Below are 21,373 nucleotides of genomic sequence, written 5' to 3' on the forward strand. Positions count from 1 at the left end.
CCGCTCCGTTCTGGTGGATGACGATGCGTAGCACCAACACAAGGCCCAGAAATGGCTATGTGAGCAAAGCAGCCGGTGCGCAGCTGGCGAGACATTTAAATGGCATAACGGCTGCGTTTACCGAGATTTAGAACACATCGTGTCTACTCTGCCGATCAGCCGACAGAAGCCCGTAAATAGAGGCGTAAATAATACATGAAACCAACCCGCAGGACCGTGTCACGCATCAACCTTTTGAAGGTAATAGCACCCCTTGATTATTCACAGCATCGCGTCGGCAGCCCCCTGCACCAATTATAATGCAGTACACCAAGTCTTCTGCTCGTGGAGACTACCAAACTGTCACAACCGCCCTCCGCACTTATCACACATGTAGCTTGTCCAATCCGAGTCACCGGGGGTAACGCCTGGGCTTTGGAAGACCTGAGTGGGGATAACGGCTGGGCTGAAAAAATCAAGCTGTCGCGTGCGAAGGGCTAGTATGCATGTTGCTGCCTGCGAATACTGTCTAACTTCTCGTTGACTTTTTCGATCTCTTCGCACGCCTCCAGCTTCATCAAGCGCGCCTGCATATAACGCCACATTCAGGGAAAACAAGCACGAACATGCTCAAGCACGAACATGCTCAATCCTTCAATGTCCAACAGGTGAGAGCATGCCAGATAAAGCAACAGTAGCAGCACCGAATCCAGGTTCAAATTATTGCCGCACCTGCTCCCGATTTCCCCACGTCCAGGCACGGTGCCGCATTAGTCGTTCTTGTTGGCAGCGTGCCTCCAGCCGCTCATAGTACGCATTCTCCACCTGCAGGAATCATCATTTTCCCCGGTAGTGAAGAACGGAATGCACACCATGCAAAGGCACGAATTTCACAAGTCAGGAACGTGCGCACCTGGCGTTCCAAGCGCAAGCGTGCTTCGCTTGATAATGGATAGGACTTCTCCAGGTCTGCGATTGTCTTCACGTAGAAAGGAATTGACAGCCTCTTAGTCAGGACTTGGACTCGGTACGTCGCGTCCTGAGCCAGGCTAAACGGTGGGGATTGACTGCCTGTACGATAGGGGCGAACATGACAGTTCAAGGTCAGGATTGCCGCTTCAAGAAATGGAAACGATACATGGGCCTAAAGCGCCAGGCCGGCGCCTTGGCTATGGAGAATACTTATCCATAACCCCTAACACCACCGTGGCGGTAAAGAAACGGAGACTCAACGACGTCGGAAGCTATATGCATACTCGGAATCACATCGGAGACTCAAGTTTACATGGGCGCCTCCACTCGCACGCAAGTAGAGGTTCCATCGGAACATCTTCAGTGTCCTTGCAACCTACACTGCGTTCCGACAGCAGCAACAAACAGCGACTGCACCAGCCACCAGAACTCACTTTGGAAATATGTGAAGAATAAGATGAGCACAATCGGCAAGAGCTGCACCAGGCCAAACATCGCCGCCCGCTGCTGCTGCTCCTGTGCGCCAGCTGTAGGCCCCTGCCCGGCCCCCTGCCCTTGCCCGCCACCCCCCTGGTGGTGCCCATGGTGCCGCCTCTGCGTAATTGTAACAAAGACGATGATATTATAACATACACTTCGGATTACTGAACGTCGGACCTAGGCACTCTTCTTAAGAACCCCGCCTTTGCCGCATCATCGAAAGGGGCCGCCGCAATCAAAGCCGGCGCGGCCACCATTGCGTACTGTAACAAGCACAAGCGCCACGGACGCCCTACAGGACTACCGCCATTGCCCTATGCACGGATTGTTCAGTGCAATGAGGCAAGCCAGCACTTTGCAAAACGCTACCCAGTCCTGAAGTGCAAAATAATCCCACTGCGTTCTCCTGCGGCTCTGGTGACCTCGCCTTCCAACAGCCTCTTACCTGTCGCGGTCCACCACCAAACTGCGCCCGGAAAGTGTGTGGAGACCCGAAAGCGCCCCTGCACAGTAACGGGTACGGCATCCATGGCAAATATGTTTTCAGCATTCTATTGCAACAAGCCAATCATAACGAGCATATGCATCTTAGCAGCAACGTGCGGTCAACGAAGAAGAGCACAGCCCCTTTCTGGACCAGAGGCTTATATTAATGTGCCTGATAATGCCTGATGGCCTGCCCACCGACACGCTGAACCACCACATCGTGCGCGAACGGGCCGCGCGCGGTGAGGTGAAGCTCAGCTATTGCACCACCGACGACATGGTGGCTGACAACCTAACCAAGGCACTGGGCGAGGTCAAGTTCGTGCGCTGCCGCTCAGCGCTGGGCGTCACTTCAATCGCCAGAGGAAAAGTGCTGAGGGCTTTGAGGAATTGTATCGAGCTAGGCTTTAGGGGGGGCCCAAGGGCGCGTGAGCAGGCGCCCGAATGGGCGCCGAAGGCAGTGCGTACGGTGCTGTGTTTCCGTGTGTGTGTGTGTGTGTGTGTGTATTTGTGCAGCAGCACCAGACCGCCAAGCCAACAGGCTGAAGGCTGGCAAGCTGCGATTGTGTCTGCTGAGTGTTGAGCAGCCGGCCCGGACCGCGGACTTGGCGGCCGAGCGAGCTCGTCAGTACTAACAGTTTGCAGTCAGGCCCCTAGTGCGACTCGAGGGCGCGTGTTGGTGCGAAGGGGTGCGGTGTCGCCCCGTGGCCTGTGAAAGGCCGCCCGTCAGACTGCTGTGAGTGGCGGCTGGCAGGTCCTACAATACTGCCAGTTCGTCCATCTATCATTATGGACAAAGTACATAAATGGCTGGGCGGGCTGCTTGGTTGCTGCTGGTTTCGCGGAGTAAGTCATGCAACCCCAAATGGTACTCAGTGTTTATCACAGAATCATTTCAGGATTGCCCCGTTCAGCACATCATATTCTGACATGATCCCAGCCTCAAATGAACCTCTAACAAGCCTTTGCCGCTCGCCACCGAGATCAACCTGTGCAACAGAAACCTCGCGAAGGTTTGACTGATGTTTCTAAACGAGGAGCTGTCAGCCATCCTGCGCTACGTCCTCGACTAAAGGGTTTGTCAACTTGCCCAAAGAACATGTTGAAAATCTCTTCGGGGTCCAGCTCTTCCGCAGAAGTGTAGTAATAGGTGGCACCGCCGGGACCCGGACCAGCGCCGCTGCCCCGCTGTGCTGCTGCAGCCGCTGCTGCCTGCGCAAAGGCAAGCGCCAACAGGTGGACGCAAACGCTTTCAGAACACCTGCCACAGGGATCTGTGGAGTGTTGAAAGGAACCATGTGGCCAAGCAGGAGCGCGCGACGCCGCATCCCCACCCCTCAGGTTTGGCAGCATATTGGCTCATGATGATGATGATGTACAATTCAGTCCCCCATACATCGTCATTCCTTCCTGTCAGCCACTCACCGCTGCGCTGCTCTCATAGCCTGTCCGATCGTAGTAAGCTCGTTTGTCCGGGTCTGACAAGCAGTTAAAGGCCTTCGAAACACGCTTGAACGCCTCGTCACTGTGAAGCGCTTTGTTTTTGTCGGGGTGCAGCTTGAGCGCCAGCTGTGTACAGGGGGTCGGAATGAAAAGTGGCATCAAACTTTGCAGTTGGGGCAAGCAGTTCGCCACCCTGCCCCTTGCCAGCAATCGGCAAACGCAGCCATCCGTGCAACTCAGGACTTGAATATGGATACTGACGTCCCCAATCTAAAGCGCGACAAGTTGGTCCCTGGAATCCCCCTGGATCAATCACCACGAGCGTGAAAACTGACCGATGGACGGAGAAAGATTAGCGGTCTGTGTGCCGGCCATGAGTAAGAGATTCTACTGGATGCTAGTAGTAGACGCTGAACCCCGCTATGACATTTAGATAGAGAAGCCGGCTATAGGATGAATGGCCAAACCGAAGGGGAAAACAGAGATTCGCAGCGAAGGCGGGTGAAGCTATACCTTCTGGCGTCACAGTCACGTGCCAAGAAACACGTCGCGTGGCCACATCGCTACTACCTGGACGGCTTCGGGTTGAAGCGAACATCGTCAGGAATTGCGAGACATCCCCTGTAAGCTAGCACTTGCATGGTTGCGTCTATGTAACCCGAGCGCACCTTCCGGTAGGCCTTCTTAATGTCTTCATCGCTGGCATCCCGCGACAGCCCTAAAACCTCGTACAAGTCCTTGGCCTTTAGCACCTGGGCAACCAGCGCCCGCTGCTCTGGCGTTCCCTGTTGGTATCGTGAATAATGTGATTGTCAGTTTGCGCTGTGGTGCAGGTGAGATGCGCAGCACGTGTGGCTCAACGTGCAGTGCAACCGTTAGAAGTGCAGGAGGTGTGCACGTGTCTTCCACCGGTCTTTCCGACCATCCTTCGATACTTCATGATTATTTTTAGCCTCGGCCAGACGAGGAGCCCGCCTTCGCCCCCATTCAATAACTCCCCCACTAGAACATTTCGCCTCCACTGGAAAAAGCTGGGGTCCCCGGCTTCGGGACACAACAGAAACACATAAGCACCAACCGCCACTAGAGATAGGGAAAAAAGATAGGGAGATAGAAGCAGCATATAAGATAAGTTATTCCAGGACACCAGTGGTCTCCAGTGCTCATAATACGCCACGTCACGTAGATGAACGGCGAATGCCCCGGACCACAGCTCCCACAACACGTACCGGGTCTTCGACAGGTGCATTAGGCTTGGCAGCTTTGTGAGCCCTTGGCGGCAATTTGGGTCCCCCGTCACTCCCCCTGCTGGCAGCATCGCTTGCTCCGGGCCTGCTGTAGCCGTTCGCATGTGCGGAGGACTCGTCGTGATGTGTGTGGCTAGTACTGGGCTCTTCGTGCGACGATGACTGCTTGGCAGCCCTCGCTGATTCTAGAGCTTCAAGGACAGACTGGGCCTGCAGCAGGTTACAAAGCTTTAGCAGATTTCCTAACTAGTGATCGCTCGACAACGTCACAAGACCTTTAACGACCGACCTCAACGCTTGCGTAAAGCCTTTGAGCTTTACTTGCAAACTTTTCCGCTCTGTCAAGTTGGTCTTGTGCAATGCACTGTCGCGCAATTGCAAGACACTTCCTGGCCTCGTCCTTATTAGCGTCGGTCATGTTGGAATATTAAATATGAAGGTTTAGGAATCACAAGATGACAATTAATCACCGTGTCCTAACAACACAACTCTTGCGGGTGTAAAGGTGACGCAAATCAGCGCAACCTTGTTTCTACTGCACTAACACCTGTAAAAGCAAAACGTAGAGGTTCGCTTGGTAATCTTCCAAGGCTTTCGGCAGGTAAGGATGAGAGCGTGTTCATCGCCGTACTTTCTTCCCATGTCGCTTGGCGTCTCGATCTGGCCATGGCGTCCTGCTTGTAGATGTCAACACCTGAAGCTTCCAAAAGGCATGTTCATTTTGTAGACTTGTATGCACACGTGCAAGCATGAGGGCATGGTTCAGACAGAGCGCAGTCGGCGAAACCATGCAACTGTGCTTGCTTTCGTGCTCGGCTTGGATGTAGTGCGCTGGCGGCCGCCTCAGCCCTTGACGGGAGTATCCTCAGACAATACTCAAGGGGACTCAGAGGAGCATCCATATTTTCTAGGCAACTGCCCTGTCCCCAGTAGCTGCCGGTATCGTACAGCACAGGTCAGTACAATATGGTATGTGCCATTCAAGATGTAACACACACATGTGCCAAATATTTCCAGGTCCTTGCAACACATTTGCAACAACCGCTATGAAACAAACAACCGCTGTAATGACTGCTGTAAACTGTACGGTCTGACCCGTATGGCACAGCTGCAGCCTACCTGCTCATGTCAGCCCCAGCGCCATAGGTTCAATTCTACAAGAGGGGCCGCATACCATCCAGGCGAGGCCAATTTCATCTTTTCCCTCAAATTACAATCGTGGGAAGAAACCGGTTACCTCAACGCGGTTCCTGTTAATGATGTACGTTGATGGGTAGCGTGTGAGTGCACGGCAAGCGTATGAAAACGAAATCTCTGGCCAGTTTTCTGGAACATTGCAACAATGATCAACTACCCTTTCTATGCTTTCCCTTGCCCGATTATATCCCCGAGCCAACATTTATGCTGTGCCAGGTACGACGACACGCCGCATACTCATGGCTCTGGTAGCGTATATCACATGCCCGTGCTTGCCTTGCGCGGAGGGGATTGGCAATTGTGTGCTGCAGCAGCAAGCACGTGCACTTTACAAGAAGCTGCATATCTAAAGAGACGATTATGTCCAAAACATGCACCCTGCAGAAAGCCGGACTTTGGCCGCACGTGGCGACGTGCACTAAAAATGAAAACTACTGCACGCGCTGTCATCTTTGCTACACAGGAACACATGTCGCGGTTATAAAAACAATTGCACATCCCCTGCCTGCCACGCACGTGTGTATGTGAAATTTCATCCGGGCCATCACGCTCTTCGTCCAGACACACACAGAACCACATCTCCGAGGCACATCACTTCGATTACTGTCCCGACGATCGACGCTGCGGCTGCCACTTGAACAATGAGTCTCTGTGAACAATTCGGCATGTGGCGGCATCTTCCGCCAACCCCACCGCGGTTGGGAGAGCCCACGTTTGTGGGGAACCTCCCCGAAGATTATTGGCGTGTATGCTGCCCACGAACCTGCCCGTTAAGGACATCGAGCACGCGGCTCAAGATTACCAACAGCTTCCTCATTCGTTAATACCTTCGCACGTTCATTGACCTCGGGTGCCAAGAGTCAGCTCATGGTGCCTAAGCAGCATATGCACGCATGCTCCTGGTGGCCTCCAGGCGACCATGAATGCAGCAACCAACTATGGCTCCCTTTAACCGCGCCTTCGGGGAGCACATTTGATAATGTCGTCCACGCGTAGGATAATCTCGGAAGCCTCCGTCCCCGATAGCAGCACCTGGATGGATGGCCAGTGGAAGGATGCGGAACCTGAGCTACACCGCGACCGGTGAAGGTTCTCAATGCAAGGATGTTGGCGTGGATGGAACGGTTATGTGAAACACCGGCTATCGACCCGAGCAAGAACACACCCAACAATGCCCATATACCTATGCTGCTGCAAAGACCTCCCGAACAGCTTATCACGCATCCCGAGCAGGTGTACGAGGCGGCTAAGTCCGTTCCCACGGCGCACCTGCTGGCGCACGCGGAAAGACTCGTAGATGCCCAATTCCGCCATGTCTCCGGCCTCCCCACGGACGACGTCAACACCCATGCGGCTGTCTGCGTCAGCGCCGTGGGCAGCCTGCAGGAATGCATTGCAAAGCAGCCGTAGCAAGGAGTCATTGGGGACAATCCATCATCCTGCCCGTATACGAGTTGGAAGGCAAGCAAAATTCCTCAATCACGTCGTGACTACGAGTTATACAGGCGAAAAGAATACGATGCGTATCGTTTCTGATTCCTCATCATTTACCTTGAGGTTTGCCACAATTTCCGCACTGTCCAAGCCAGCGTTGTCGCAAATTGTGGTTGGTAGTGCGCGCAGAGCACGGGCGAACGCCTCCATAGCCATCGCCTTCTTGCCTGTCAGCCGGGCCAACATATTTCAGGCGGAGTAAACGCGACCCAGTTGCACTGGAAACCAGAAAAGGACGAGGCGTCACCGAATGGAAAGGATACAGGAAATCTACCACTGTGCACCCCATTGAAGCAAATGCCATCATAGTTGAACTTAGCATGCCACGCAAACGCCTCGGACGATTTGTCCATAGTGCTCTGGCTGGCCTTGCAACCCTAAGCATCGAAATCGCCTCTCCCAAAGCCCTTTCCTACACTCCAGCAAGACATGTGCGAGCAAGGCAAGAAAACATCCGCAGACGAAGCCAGTGTACGCTTAATATGCAAAATCAACGGGACGACCTACATGCGCCCCCAAGTGCCGACTTGCAGGTCATAGCCGTATACATTGATCTACCGCTACATCCGCACTAATGCTGCATATCCTAGCAAATGAACGGACTGATATGCTCGCAAATGGGATACCCACTCGTTTGCTGGATATCCCCTGCATCCGTCTGCCAGTTCTCACGTTATTGCCGCTGTTGATGCCTCAAGCGCTCGCCAGGAGAAATAGTAGGTTAGCGTCTAGCAAAGCCGCTCGAGTCTGCCGCAAGCCTAGATGTTATGTGCCTAGGTGGTGGCCACTAGTGATGTCGTTCATTGGCACAGAAGCTATCCCCGACCTTAAACCCCTCCCACCTGGCGTCCGGCTTGCAAGCTCCTCCACCGCCTTCGCCATCCGGATCTCAGGCCAGCCGCCTCCAAACACCACGCGCGCATCGGCAACAGTCTCCTGCCACATCCCAACCAGTACGACGTTTTTTTTGTGTGCGCGTGCTACACCTTGAGTTGTCGTTACTTTCCAAAGGTAACTCAACGCAAGTTAAGCTGAATTGACGTACCCACCCAAGCATTGTGCAATCGTCTACATGGCCCTGAACCCAGCTACCACATTTATCCACAAGCATCAAGCGCTAACATCTTTGACATGGTTTTTGGACCTGCTTCCTCAGCCCAGGTAATATTCATTGCTTAGCCTGCTTAGCAGCCATCAAAGCGTACCTTGAGGACGCAGAGTGCATCATGCAAGGACCGCTCGGCTTCATCCAGGATGTGGGTGGAAGCGCCGCGGAGGACAATCGTGCAAGCCTCTCCCAACGCCACCCCTGCACAGCCGAAGCCGCGGACGTAAGAAACTAGCAGGCAAGGCCCGGTAGCAGCAGTCCCATCGCAGAGCCTATTCAAATAAAGAGTTATACATGTCCCTCCCGATGCAAGCGGGGCTGGCTAGTAGCTGCACCCCTGGCGGGCATACGGCCATTGCTCAAGCCAGTGTTATGATCAGATAGCGCCGCACCCAGATGGTGATAACTGGACATAAAATGAGAAGGACAAGCAAACAAACAGGCGGACGTGGCACGAGAGTTGCGGCAACATTATTGTTATTACGCCCTTCCGTTTCCTTGACTTCGGATGGATAACATGTTCCATCCTTCGGTTCCTCACCCGAGAAGTGGATCAGCCGGTCCTCGCCGATCATTATCTCCTCGATCATCTTGCAGCGGCCCAACTTTACAGTTTCAGGGTCATCGAAGGTGGACACAATCTCCCCGCCCAACACCAGCGCCAGCCGCTCAATGCCGTCGAAATCCGCGTGCTCGATGGCCATCACCCCTGCCATGTAAAGCAGCGAAAAAAGTTGTTAATGACAGGAAATGCGTGCGACCTAAACTTTTCCTGTGATCGACTGCCTCTCCCCTAGGCCACTTGCACTTATTGATCCGTGTCCATATCCGTTGTAACTTCGCTGCATGCCACCGCCTGCCCTTGGCCACTTTGACCTCCCGTACCACCCGCAAGTCCCACGGGAATGGCTATCTACCGAGTAGGATTGGTGCAGCTCTTTTGATAGGACACATAGGTGGCTTCCTTGATAGCGTGGTCCAAACCCTTACCTGCGTCAGCGAACATCTCCTCGGGAAGGTTGTAGATGAGCTGGCGATTGATGAAGCAGTTGATGCCGTGATCAATGATCTTCCGGACTTTCGCACGCATCTTCTCCTTCTCTGCGGCTTCGATGTCCGCCACCTGCGCATGAAAAGTTGCCACGCTCAGCACACCAAAACGGCTCCGAATGGCACACACGTGGTGCGATCCCTGTAATAAGACCCCAGACAGCCCTGCTAAAGCATTGCATAGCGACCCAGCATAACCTCAGGTATTTCTGTGACCGAGCCGCACCGACGAAAACGTAACCTGAAACGTAGGCATCGGCCAGAAACTTGCATATATTCATACGGCGATGCGCCTTACCTTGGCCATGCTGTCTACGCGCACCCGAGCGCCATAGATTTTAATCTTGTCCGTGTCCATTGGCGTGTTGGCCACCAGGATGCGCGCATCCTCGATGCGCTTGGGCTGCCCAACGCCAATCTTCTTGTCCAAGATGAAGCCCTCGTCCAGGAAAGACTCTTGCAAAGTGCCGCCCGTTTTCTTAATGACATGGATAGCCTCGAGGTTACCGCTGCCCTGAAGTCGAAACAAAAACGGACGGAAGCTATAGCCAATCCAACTACAGGCTAAAAAAAAGGCGCCTCCGTGTTGCACAGACGTAAGTTGGATTGATACGCCCTTATTATGCATTGCAAAATACGTTCATTCATAATCGCCCAACCCTCCAGCATCACGATGCTGAATAACAGGAAATCACACTATGCCCCACGCGGCAGATACCTTTACGTACCTTTAAACGAAGGATTGCGTCGACGGCCAAGTTCGCGAAGTGCTCCTTATCCTGGAACACCAAGGCGACATCCCGGAATGTTCCGGACGTGAGGTAAGACCCTGGCTGAAGACGTGTCCATGTGTGAACAGAATGTCGACGTTCGCATTCTGTCTGCTACCGGGTGGAACCCGATGGGACTGCGAGCCCGTGCTTACAGCAGCTGCCCCCCCTTGCTGTCACGGGAAAAGACCAAAACATGTGCCCTTGTCCTGATGTTCATGCAACCCGTGAAGCTCGTTCATCCAACTTCCCAACACCAAACGCACCACTGTGAGGATTTTCGAACTGAGTGTGGTCTTTGCAATGTTGAGCAAGTCCGCACGGAAGAGAACCGGGTCCGCTTGGTGGTTAAAGGAGATTGACTCAAGCACCGAACGAGCGCAATCGCAGGCCTCCCGATACCCTGCATTCAGCCAGTTAAGCAACAGATCCCTGAGCCCCATAGATGGCGGATGCAGGTAGAAGCGTTGACCTAACAGCAGTTATGGGTCACCGGCCATGTTGAGAACGATATACACCATTGACCAAAGCCTCTGCCGTTCATAGGGCCCCAACCCAAACTAAAACCAAAAATTGTTGATGCGAGACAATAGATGGTATGTGACCATCATTGTCCAACGCTTGTCCGTATTTCTAGGCCTGCAGGTCTTCTTCTACACTCAGGTCCACATCACAACCTCTCCCCAGAACGGCCCCCCTTCAGAATGACCCACCAGCAATGATAGTCATCGGATGCACCTTCTGGTTTACAAGCTGCTCAGCCTCCCGCAGGAGCTCGCCCGCGAAGACGACCACGCTCGTCGTGCCATCGCCCACCTCATCGTCCTGCACCTTGCTAATGTCTGCACGACATGAATCAGTGGGCAGTGAAACAGTCCCATTCTGTCCAGTAGCTACCCCGGGCACATTGTGGCCTTGTAAGCCGTTATGCTGCTCCAATCAACCACCTTGCTTTCGTCGTTCAATCAACAACGATTCGCGTATACGGAAAGCTACTTATCGTGAACAGGTGGCAAAACAACGTGAAAAAGGTCCTCACCCGATGATTGAAGTCTGGTAAGCTCAAAGACAGGCAAGCTGACCGCCGGTGGTTTCGAATCTCCCTACGGGAACTGATCCCATGCAAGCCGGCCGTGTAGGTATTAGGACGCCTCAATGTAGAGAGCGCCCTGTTCAGCGTAGGTTCATACCTCACCCTGTGAGCTAGGTTCCCAGGTTGCCTATGTATCCAACCAAGGCCACTCAAGCCCAGGTCTTGCCTACAGGGAATCCACATCCTCCACACCGCATAGCGACACTGTCCACGCTTACCCACAAGAACCTTAGCAGCTGGGTTGTCCACGTATATTGACTTCAGGATAGTGGCGCCATCGTTAGTAATGGTAACCTCCTGTCCCCGACCCATGCTCTGAAGAATTTTATCCTGAAGTAAATTGCAAGGTGTCGATACGAATATTCTACTACCCGTGCAGAAGAAAAGCGTCAAGCTCCAGAAACCCCGCACTGCGCGCGGATCTGGGCCTAACCCACCATGCCTTTCGGCCCCAGCGTCGATTTGACTAAGTCTGCAACAGCGACTGCACCAACGAAGGACGCCTGCGGAAAAGGTTGCGATCTATCAAAGTGTTGCATGGCTGAAATTTCCCGCGCATCGTATCGCACCATGCGAGCATTTTCTCCTCGTTCCTCGGTAGCTCCCTGCTGCAATATTCCTGACTGCTGGGACATCTGCAGCGTCGCAAGCAGAGGCCGGCCGCCGTAAGAGTTTGGCCGAATTCGTCTCACCCGACTGAGCTTACCGCCATTTTCGCTGATTGATTACTGAATAGGAGTCGTTCACTATGCAGAGCTAAAAATGAAACAACTTGTGTTACAGATTTAAAGCTTCGACGGAGTATCCGGGTGTCGATTAACTTAACATGAGTGTTCGTGAAAGTCTCTACTGTAGCAATTATAAGTAATTACTTTTCATGATGTCGGAATGAACTATAAACAAAGTTGCACGACAACGTCGTACGGAAGGGCATAGAAGCAAGGTTGGACAAGACATCCACATGAACGCGCGCTCGCCCCTGGCTCCTCGCCATACATAAATGAGAGATGTACCAGCTCGCTTAGGTACTCTTTACTCGATCGTTAGGCTGCACAACCCTTTCCCCCGCTGGTAGCCGCGTCTTGCGGCGGGTTGGCGCCTCCGACGGGATGGGCACTCAGTTTTTGCAGGCCATGTCTACGGGCCAGGCTGCGCTACTAAGCTGATGTAAGAAATTCGATCAGGCAGGACTTCCCAGCTGCATAATGGTAGATACAAGTAAAGCCCTGCCACGAGACTTCTATGAAGGGGCTGGGAATTGCTCCCGCTTTGCGCGGATTTGGGCTTTCCAGTTGGGCCTTCTCCTGTTGGAGTTACCGTGCCAACTTTTTCCGTTCTGAACCTCGTATGCCTTTTACCTCTTTTTCCACCCAAGGAGATTTTTCTCCGGTCTCCAACTGTTGTCGGTTGCAGAGAAGCCTTCCCATTTGACGATATAGTCCCGTCGGCATTTACCTTCGCGTCTATGAGAATTGTACATGTTGATGTAAAATTCATTTCGGGCTTTTGAGGTCTGACCTGGTTTCCCTTGGGTTTTAGGTGCATCGCTCCAGCGCATGACTCCAAACCGGATGAAACAAAATTGTACGCGTCCAGACTGAAAAGATCTACACGTTACTACAAAATCCATTTCGATCTTTTGACTCCTGACCTGGTTACCCTTGCGTATATCTCTCACCTTATTTTGTGTGTGTTAGCTACCGGCTCGGAAGGATCCACCACTTCGGGTGGTGATGTGACATCTGGCGGCGAGGAGCAGCAGCAGCTGTCGTCTTCTTCATCGCTGCCGCCACAGCAGCTACAGCCGCTTCAGAAGTTCCCGGGGGCTCCCCAATGCATACTTGCACCGCAAAATGGCTGAGGGCTGTGATGAGCTGAGTAGTTAGTCAGTTTGTCAGTTAGTTTGTCCGCCCCAGTGGCTCAGCTTTAAACAAGCACTCAGTCTGCTGAGTGCATGGGGGAAGGTGTGTGTATGTGTGTGTTGGGGGGAAGGGAAGGAGATTGAAATTGGCATAAGTCTCTCTCTCTCTCTTAGGATGATATGCCACGAAATTTAGTTGTCGGTTGTTCGTTATAATACTCAGTTACCTCATGTGTGGGCCCAGGAAGGGTTTCCAGGGCAGGTTGTACGAGCGAGGACACCGGACAGTCGGGGCGTGGACACGAGAGAACTGGGCGGTGTGAAAGTGCGCTTCGCTTGTCTTCCCGCCGGCCTATATGATGTGTGGGACAGGGGGTCATTCCTTCACCCGTGGCCGCTACCTGGCGAAACCCTGCCTTCCACGGTATTTCGGGGCACCCTCATCCAGCCACTCTAGCCAACTTCTCAGTGGATCGCTCAGGTTCCGCACCCACCACCGGCATCCAACGGAATTTGCGAGATCGACGGCGGCTGTACTCCATTACTATTCAGCTCGCAAGAGCCCTTTATCCCAGGTCACCACCGTCCACCGACTAGGGGCACACTTACCTTCCGCCATCAGAAGTGTTTTCAACCCTGACAGGTCTCGATCCCGGAACCTCCGGGGGCTTGTATATCTGTATGTGCATCCGTCTTGTCTGTCAATTGGATCTTTGTTTTGTACCGAGACGTGTGGTGGGGGGAACGTACGGCGCAGCATTTGGCTATACGGCTTTGTGGCGGAAGGCAAGTCTTGAGTAGCAGCAACGCAGTAAGCTACGGTTTTCTTATGGTCGTGTGGGTTATCATCCCCCGGGTGAAGGGATCCTGGTGCATACCGTACACCCCTTCCGGGGGACCTTCATGAAGGCCGTACACGATACATACACGACAGGTGTACGGCTGCGTTGATGGAGCCCTTTCAGTAATCGTGGTTTTGTGACAGTAACTTAAACATGAATGCAAATAAAAGCATGCCGTGTGCGGTGTTGCTTGAAACTCATCGACATCAATCATCAGTGTTTCACTTCGCGTCTTGTAACACGTACATCACTGAAGCGGAATGGTGGCAAATGTTTTAGAGCAAAGCCCCAAGCGGCATTAGCACTTATTGTTTTTTGAGTTGAGAGTGGGAGCTGTGTGGATGACTGTGTCAGGGTATCGACAGTGGTGGTTTTTTGTGCGGTTATGTGGTGGACCATGATTGTCCTCCCTCGTCCACTTGAGCATGAAGCGCCATAGAGCAACGTGCCGGGTCTCCCAGACTTTCGAGAGGAACCTGGCTAGCGCCAGGCGTGGGGCCTCGGTCATGATCATGTGCAATCACGCCCTTGAAACGCGAGGTCACGTGCGTACTTAGCCTGTGTGCTGTTGTACGCCGGGCATTCCACAAAGACATTTCGTCTTCAACCACCCCGCAGTCACAAAGCCTGCAGGTGCACGCTGTGCACCCACGGCAGTCAGGCCAGTTAACCTCTAACTCCCAACGGCCTAACCACAATCGCATAAGCACTGGATGCAAACGTTGGGGCATGGCGGCTTCAGCATGGGCCGTCCACTTATGCCGCGTGCCCCTAAGCGGAGCCGCCCCTATCCAGTTCAGATAGCGACATGCCTTGACACCGGTACTTCCACTTTGGAAGGTGCATGGATTACCTAGGGTATCCGGGCACTCCCACCGGGCGTCGAGCCGCCTAGCGAACTCTTTTAAGTATGCTTCCCACTGGCAACCTAACGGTGGCGTAATGCGCTATGAGGTCGTCACCACGCAGACCGGCTGGGGGCTCCCAAACTCTTGAGGAAAGCTAGGACCTTGCTCGTCCAGCACTTAGCGACACCCCCCAGAGCCAGCTCAAGGTCGGCAATGAAGGCCCGGTGGCGCAGTGTCCCTGGCCTCATGACAACTGAGTTCCAGAATCTTAGCACAAGGTTGGCCCAATGGAACTGGAGCGGCCTTTGTGACAGCTCATGATAAAGCGAAACTATAGTCGGGCTCCTCACTCCTACCACTGACCGCATATACGTGCACTGCTCCTCGGAGCACCTAAGGCCTCCGTTTTACGGAAGATTTGAACCCGTAAGGTGTGTATAGGGCTTAGCCCTGTCAAAGGAAGCCCTCCATGATAGTTCGATGGCGCCCTTGTTCGGGCCGCAGTTCCTCCTGTGAGGAAACATGACTCAAAGCATCTTAGACACTCAAAGAAGAACTTCAAAATCCATAACTCTGTATCAATAGCTCTTGGCACTTCCGCCATGAGCAGATTACGTCAATCGCCAGCTTTGCGCATAAGCAAAAATCGAGCAGCGGCCTTCATGATAGCTTGATATGTTGTTTGCAAAGGCTTGCACTGAGGGATCTTGCTTCCGGGGGGGACGTAACCAGGTGCAGAGGAACGGAGGTGAACGTGATAATGCAGTGACATACAGCTATAATATAAAAGTTTAATAGGCTAACTGTCGACAAAGTGAGTTCGCCGAACTGCACCTTACCAACACACTTGGATTTGCAGCTGTTGCGCCGTACAACCTAGCTGGCCTCTGACAAAAGGCACCTCGCATAGCACTTCCAGCTCCTTTAGCAAATGTGCACAACGTCCGATATTTGATCACAGGCTTTCACCCAACGTTTGAGCCCTTCTTTTCGGCCTGTTCCAGCTCTGGTGCGTCCGTAAAAGCTGCTAGCTTCCTACATATGACCAGCAAATGAGGAAGCCTGAACAGCTGCGCGGCGCCCTGAGAAGCTGCTGTGGACCCTGCAAACGTTTGCAAGGTACTGTTCGTTGCAAAACCTTCATGCTGTAGCCGCCGCACTTCAGTTCCATTGCTCTAATTTATTACGCGGTTATATCAAGCATTTATTTATTGAACCCCTGCTGACGTTGCTTCAGGCACAGCGTCGCCGCTTCATGGACATGGACTTGCCTGACTCATCTGTGAGGGCAAGGTGCGACTTGCGGCAACTCATTTTTTTGAGGTGAGATGCTTGCTTCTGGAGCTTGTGTATGGATCTTTGAAACATAAGGGGCTTTGTCGACGGGCTTTCGACGGGCATGTGTTTGTGCAGCGCTCTGCTGCAAGAATATGGGCGTATGCGGCGTTTGAGCGTAATCCCGACAGTTGTGCTTTAGCTGTGTAAGGAGCCTACGAAGGCTGAAAGCTAGGCGGTCTGGCAGGAAAGTACACGTCGTTAGGCGAGACATGACCACTTCGTCCGATGTCCGTGACCTTCCTCGCGACAGAGACGACTGCTCATTGGAGTTGCCCAAGACCTTCCAGATCGACCGCATTCCACCTGGCAACGAGAATCTCTGCGTACACCACATTTCAACTCTCCAAGACCCCAGTGCGATGTTGCGTCGGCGTGAAGCAAGGGCCCCCATTGTCAACGCTTCTAATCAACGCAGTCAAGCTCACATCGTCTTCCGCTGCTGGTGAGTGACGCCGGATGCACGGTCGCCCGTACATGTCGTACGCTAGTTAGAACGCGCCTAGATTTCCGGCCGTGAGGCCGTTACACGTCGTATCAAGGTCGGCCATCGTTCTTGGATTCTATGGGTGAAGGCGCGTTGCAAATGGATAGACGAGTTGGTGACGGAGGGGGATTTGGGTTGTGTACCTTGGTAAGGTACGGCGTTTAGGGAATACGGCAGGAAGGTCATTCCCCGTATGTTCACTGCGTGGGTGCCACTTTGTGTCCGTTCGTGATGTAGTGATGTCGTACATACGTTCGGAGCAAAGTTTCTTGCTGTGGGTGTTTCGTGGCGCGGTGTTTTTCTCCTGTCGTGCCGGCAAGCAGCAACAGCGACAACGACAGCAAAAGCACAAAGGCAGCAAACTGCAAAGATAAGGTCAGCAAACTCAGATAGAAGCTGCAAAGCCGGCCGATGGTTATTGTTGCGGTGTTCAGTGGCTTGTATTTGTGCGCAATTGTATGTATGTATGTTTGTATGTATGTATGTATCTAGGTATGTAGGTATTTGTTCAAATGTGGGCGAGGATGTGCTCGCGCGCGCGCGTGTGCGTGTGTAAGTGTATGTAGGTGTGTGCAAGAGGGTGTATGTGTGTGTGCATGCGTGCACGCGTATACGTATGTGTATGTGTGAGGGTGCTACTGTTTTAATTGTGATGGAGAATTCGAAACTGCCCGCTATCCGCCTGTGTGCTTATTAGTATGTTTCTGCATTTTGTGCGCAGCTGCTTATGTTGTTTTGCCGTGCAAAGTCTGTGCTCGTTGCGTCCCCTGCTAGCTGGTTAACAGCGTGTGTGTGTGTGTGTGTGTGTGTATTTCCCCGCCCACCTTTCGCCCGTTCCCGCCGCCGGTCTGAGCGAGCCTGGGCGAGGACTTATAACAGGACAACATGTATCGGCGCGACGAGCCGTCGCCACCGCCGTACATCGCCGTACATCGCCGTCATGTGTGAGAATGTAAGTACGAGAGGGGCCTCGTTTCACACGTCCCCATGCCGTCTTGCAACGCTTTGCCATAGCATGTCGGATTTGGGATGCCGGATTTGGATTGCCGACCACCAATCAATCTGCATCATCAATCTTTGTTGTGGTATGCATGATGGCATGGCATGGTCGAGGGTCGTTTGATTCCATGTCTTGAGTTTTGTTAATATCCGAAACCGTTTCGTAGTGTGTATGCAACCCCGTCATCCCCGCCCGAATCCCCTGATCACTCGCTGCAACAACACCTGCCGGGTCTGGGCCGCCACCGTCATTTTCACCATCAGCATCACCGTCGACGTGGAAGACATGCCATTTTGATCGCCGTCGGCGTCTTGCCGTCGGCGTTTTGACGTCACGGGTTGTCGTACTTCCGGTGAGTCTAAGTTATACTAAAATGCATGCCTTGACTGTGCGGTGCAGTTCCTGGTTGACGTTGCCGTAAGTACGTCATTGTACAATGTTGCAGGGCGTTACGTCTTGTTCGTTATTTGGTTGTAAAGCGCTGTTGTCAGTTATGGTGTTTTGCTGTTGTGCCGCGTGCGACGTGCTTGTGCAGTCTTCTTTTGTTTTGTTTGCATATCACAAGGCTAGTCATGGCCGGACAGCAGGATCAGCAAACATGTAGGAAAGACAGCAAACTAGACCAGCTTACCGGCTTTTAGCAGCACGTGTGCCGTGGTGTGGTGCATTGTGCTGCATGACAATGTAACTATTTTGTAGGTGTGCGTGTGTGTGTGCACTTGCGCGTGCGCGTGCGCATGTGTGTGCGTGTGCGTGTGTGTGCGCGCGTGTGCGTGTGCGTGTGTGTGCGCGTGTGTGTGTGCGTGTGTGTGTGCGTGTGCGTGTGTGTTTGCGCGTGTGTGTGTGTGCGTGTGTGTGTGTGTGCGTGTGTGTGCGTGCGTGGGTGTGTGCGTGTACGTGTGCGTGTGAGTGTGTGTGCGTGTGTGTGTGTGTGTGCGTGTGCGTGTGTGTTTGCGCGTGTGTGTGTGTGTGCGTGTGCGTGGGTGTGTGCGTGGGTGTGTGCGTGTGAGTGTGTGTGCGTGTGTGTGGGTGTGTGTGCGTGTGCGTGTGTGTTTGCGCGTGTGTGTGTGCGTCTGTGTGGGTGCTGTGGGTGTTTCGTGGCGCGGTGTTTTTCTCCTGTCGTGCCGGCAAGCAGCAACAGCGACAACGACAGCAAAAGCACAAAGGCAGCAAACTGCAAAGATAAGTTCAGCAAACACAGATAGAAGCTGCAAAGCCGGCCGATGGTTATTGTTGCGGTGTTCAGTGTCTTGTATTTGTGCGCAATTGTATGTATGTATGTATGTATGTATGTATGTATGTATGTATGTATGTATGTATGTATGTATGTATGTATGTATGTATGTATGTATGTATGTATGTATGTATGTATGTATGTATGTATGTATGTATGTATGTATGTATGTATGTATGTATGTATGTATGTATGTATGTATGTAGTTGTGTGTAAGAGTATGTGTGTGTGTGTGTGTGCACGCGCACGCATGTATACGTATGTGTGGGTATGTGTGGGGGTGCTACTGTTTTTACTTGTGATGGAGAATTCCCAACTGCCCGCTATCCGCCTGTGTGTATTAGTACGTTTCTGCATATTGTGCGCAACTGCCCATGTCGTTTTGCCGTGCAAAGTCTGCATATTCAGTGCTCGTTGTGTCTCCCTGCTAGCTGATTAACAGCGTGTGTGTGTGTATTTCCCCGCCCACCTCCCGCCCGTTCCCGCCGCCGGTCTGAGTGAGCCTGGGCGAGGACTTCCAACAGGACAACACGTATCGGCGCGACGAGCACCACAGCCGTCGGCCGCCTCGCCGTCGGCCGCCTCGCCGTCGGCCGCCTCGCTGTCGGCCGCCTCGCCGTCGGCCGCCTCGCTGTCGGCCGCCTCGCCGTCGGCCGCCTCGCCGTCGGCCGCCTCGCCGTCGGCCGCCTCGCCGTCGGCCGCCTCGCCGTCGGCCGCCTCGCTGTCGGCCGCCTCGTCGTCGACCGCCTCGCCGTCAGCTTTCGGCGTTTCCACGTCACGGTTTGTCGTGCCTCCGGTGAGTCACGCGCTAGTTAAACGCATCCCTTGTCTGTGCGATGCATTTCCTTGTTGACGTTGCCTTATGTACGTCATTGTACAATTTTGCAGGGCGTCACGTCTTGTTTGTTAGTTGGTTGTAAAGCGCTGTTGTCTGTTGTGGTTTTTTAAGGTTGTGCCGCATGCGACGTGCTTGTGCAGTCTTATTTTGTTTGCATCATGAAGCAGATCATGGCCGGACAGCAGATCAGCAGCTGATAGGCAAAACAGCAGATCAGCAAACATCTAGGAAAGACAGCAAACTAGACCAGCTTACCGGCTTTTAGCAGCACGTGTGCCGTGGTGTGGTGTATTGTGCTGCATGGCAATGTAACTATTTTGTAAGTGTCAATTTGTAAAATTACGTGCTGCATAATTTATATTTGCATCCTGAATCAATTAATAATATATTCTCATGAATATTTCCTTGAAGCATTAGATATAAATGTTTTGTCAAGTAAATGTATTGTTTATTATTGATTGTTTTTACGTAATATATATTAAACTAAATTTGTGTTTAACGTGTTGTCGTTACGTGATGCTCCCGACGTCGGCGTGTCGTCCCCAGCGGGATCATTGTAGGGCGCTTTGTTGGGGCTGTGCCGGGCAACATGAGAATCGTAGCACATCAGGGCGTAACCTTTCGATGCACTCACCTCTCTGAAACCATCTAATTCCCGTTGTGCTCCTTGCTGCTACACAACTTGCCTGCCCACATGCACCCCGGAGCATGGCCTTGCTGTGGCAATCGCTGTCGCTTTCTCGCCGACGGCGAGGTCGCCAGCGCCCTCTCGCCGTCGCCTTATCGCCGTCGGCGCCTTGCCGTCGGCGCCTTGCCGTCGGCGCCTTGCCGTCGGCGTCTTGCCGTCGGCGCCTTGCCGTCGGCGCCCTGCCGTCGGCCGCCTTGCTGTCGGCGTCTTGCCGTCGGCGTCTCGCCATCGGCGTCTCGCCATGGACGTCTCGCCGTCGGCCGCCTCACCGTCGGCGCCTTGCCGTCGGCATCTCGCCGTCGGCGCCTTGCCGTCGGCATCTCGCCGTCGGCGCCTTGCCGTCGGCATCTTGCCGTCGGCGTCCTGCCGTCGGCGTCTCGCCGTCGGCGTCTTGCCGTCGGCGTCTTGCCGTCGGCGCCTTGCCGTCGGCGTCTTGCCGTCGGCGCCTTGCCGTCGGCGTCTTGCCGTCGGCGCCTTGCCGTCGGCGTCTTGCCGTCGGCGCTTTGCGCGCGCGTATACGTATGTGTATGTGTGGGGATGCTACTGTTTTAATTGTGATGGAGAATTCGAAACAGCCCGCGATCCGCCTGTGTGCTTATTAGTATGTTTCTGCATTTTGTGCGCAGCTGCTCATGTTGTTTTGCCGTGCAAAGTCTGTGCTCGTTGCGTCCCCTGCTAGCTGGTTAACAGCGTGTGTGTGTGTATTTCCCCGCCCACCTCCCGCCCGATCCCCCCGCCGGTCTGAGCGAGCCTGGGCGAGGACTTCCAACAGGACAACATGTATCGGCGCGACGAGCCGTCGCCACCGCCGTACATCGCCGTACATCGCCGTCATGTGTGAGAATGTAAGTACGAGAGGGGCCTCGTTTCACACGTCCCCATGCCGTCTTGCAACGCTTTGCCATAGCATGTCGGATTTGG

The 21,373-nt window shown here is 53.5% G+C and overlaps 4 protein-coding genes across 4 annotated transcripts in view; 1 reads left to right on the forward strand and 3 right to left on the reverse strand.

Moving 5' to 3' along the window:
• Positions 1–83: 83 nt before the first annotated feature.
• Positions 84–1,981, reverse strand: VOLCADRAFT_107086 (uncharacterized protein; the record flags this gene model as incomplete). Its single annotated transcript, XM_002956100.1, has 5 exons — positions 84–566; positions 712–804; positions 893–1,050; positions 1,386–1,545; positions 1,877–1,981. 5 exons carry the CDS (start codon positions 1,979–1,981, stop codon positions 477–479), a joined length of 606 nt encoding a protein of 201 aa, XP_002956146.1. The 3' UTR covers positions 84–476.
• A 1,349-nt stretch (positions 1,982–3,330) lies between these two features.
• dnj11 (molecular chaperone) lies at positions 3,331–5,173 on the reverse strand (the record flags this gene model as incomplete). The annotated part of the gene is made up of 4 exons (XM_002956101.1): positions 4,897–5,173; positions 4,590–4,817; positions 4,029–4,145; positions 3,331–3,486 (listed from the first exon to the last, which is right to left on the reverse strand). The coding sequence occupies exons 1-4, from the start codon at positions 5,023–5,025 to the stop codon at positions 3,331–3,333; spliced, it is 630 nt and encodes a 209-aa protein (XP_002956147.1). The 5' UTR covers positions 5,026–5,173.
• A 922-nt stretch (positions 5,174–6,095) lies between these two features.
• Positions 6,096–11,954, reverse strand: cct2 (chaperonin complex component; the record flags this gene model as incomplete). Its single annotated transcript, XM_002956102.1, has 14 exons — positions 6,096–6,836; positions 7,074–7,184; positions 7,356–7,465; positions 8,141–8,234; positions 8,504–8,607; positions 8,948–9,115; positions 9,397–9,529; positions 9,755–9,970; positions 10,185–10,235; positions 10,493–10,629; positions 10,940–11,068; positions 11,538–11,649; positions 11,757–11,822; positions 11,889–11,954. 14 exons carry the CDS (start codon positions 11,952–11,954, stop codon positions 6,753–6,755), a joined length of 1,581 nt encoding a protein of 526 aa, XP_002956148.1. The 3' UTR covers positions 6,096–6,752.
• Positions 11,955–16,125: 4,171 nt separating this feature from the next.
• Positions 16,126–21,373, forward strand: part of VOLCADRAFT_97098 (uncharacterized protein) — a gene marked incomplete at both ends in the record, with an annotated part of 7,342 nt that continues 2,094 nt past the window's right edge. Inside the window, 4 exons of the mRNA XM_002956054.1 lie at positions 16,126–16,193; positions 16,459–16,650; positions 19,425–19,722; positions 21,199–21,297. Of these exons, the coding sequence (XP_002956100.1) occupies positions 16,126–16,193; positions 16,459–16,650; positions 19,425–19,722; positions 21,199–21,297 (657 nt within the window). The remainder of the gene's footprint in view (positions 16,194–16,458; positions 16,651–19,424; positions 19,723–21,198; positions 21,298–21,373) is intronic.

Source organism: Volvox carteri, assembly GCF_000143455.1.
Source record: "Volvox carteri f. nagariensis unplaced genomic scaffold VOLCAscaffold_57, whole genome shotgun sequence".
Lineage (NCBI taxonomy): Eukaryota > Viridiplantae > Chlorophyta > Chlorophyceae > Chlamydomonadales > Volvocaceae > Volvox > Volvox carteri.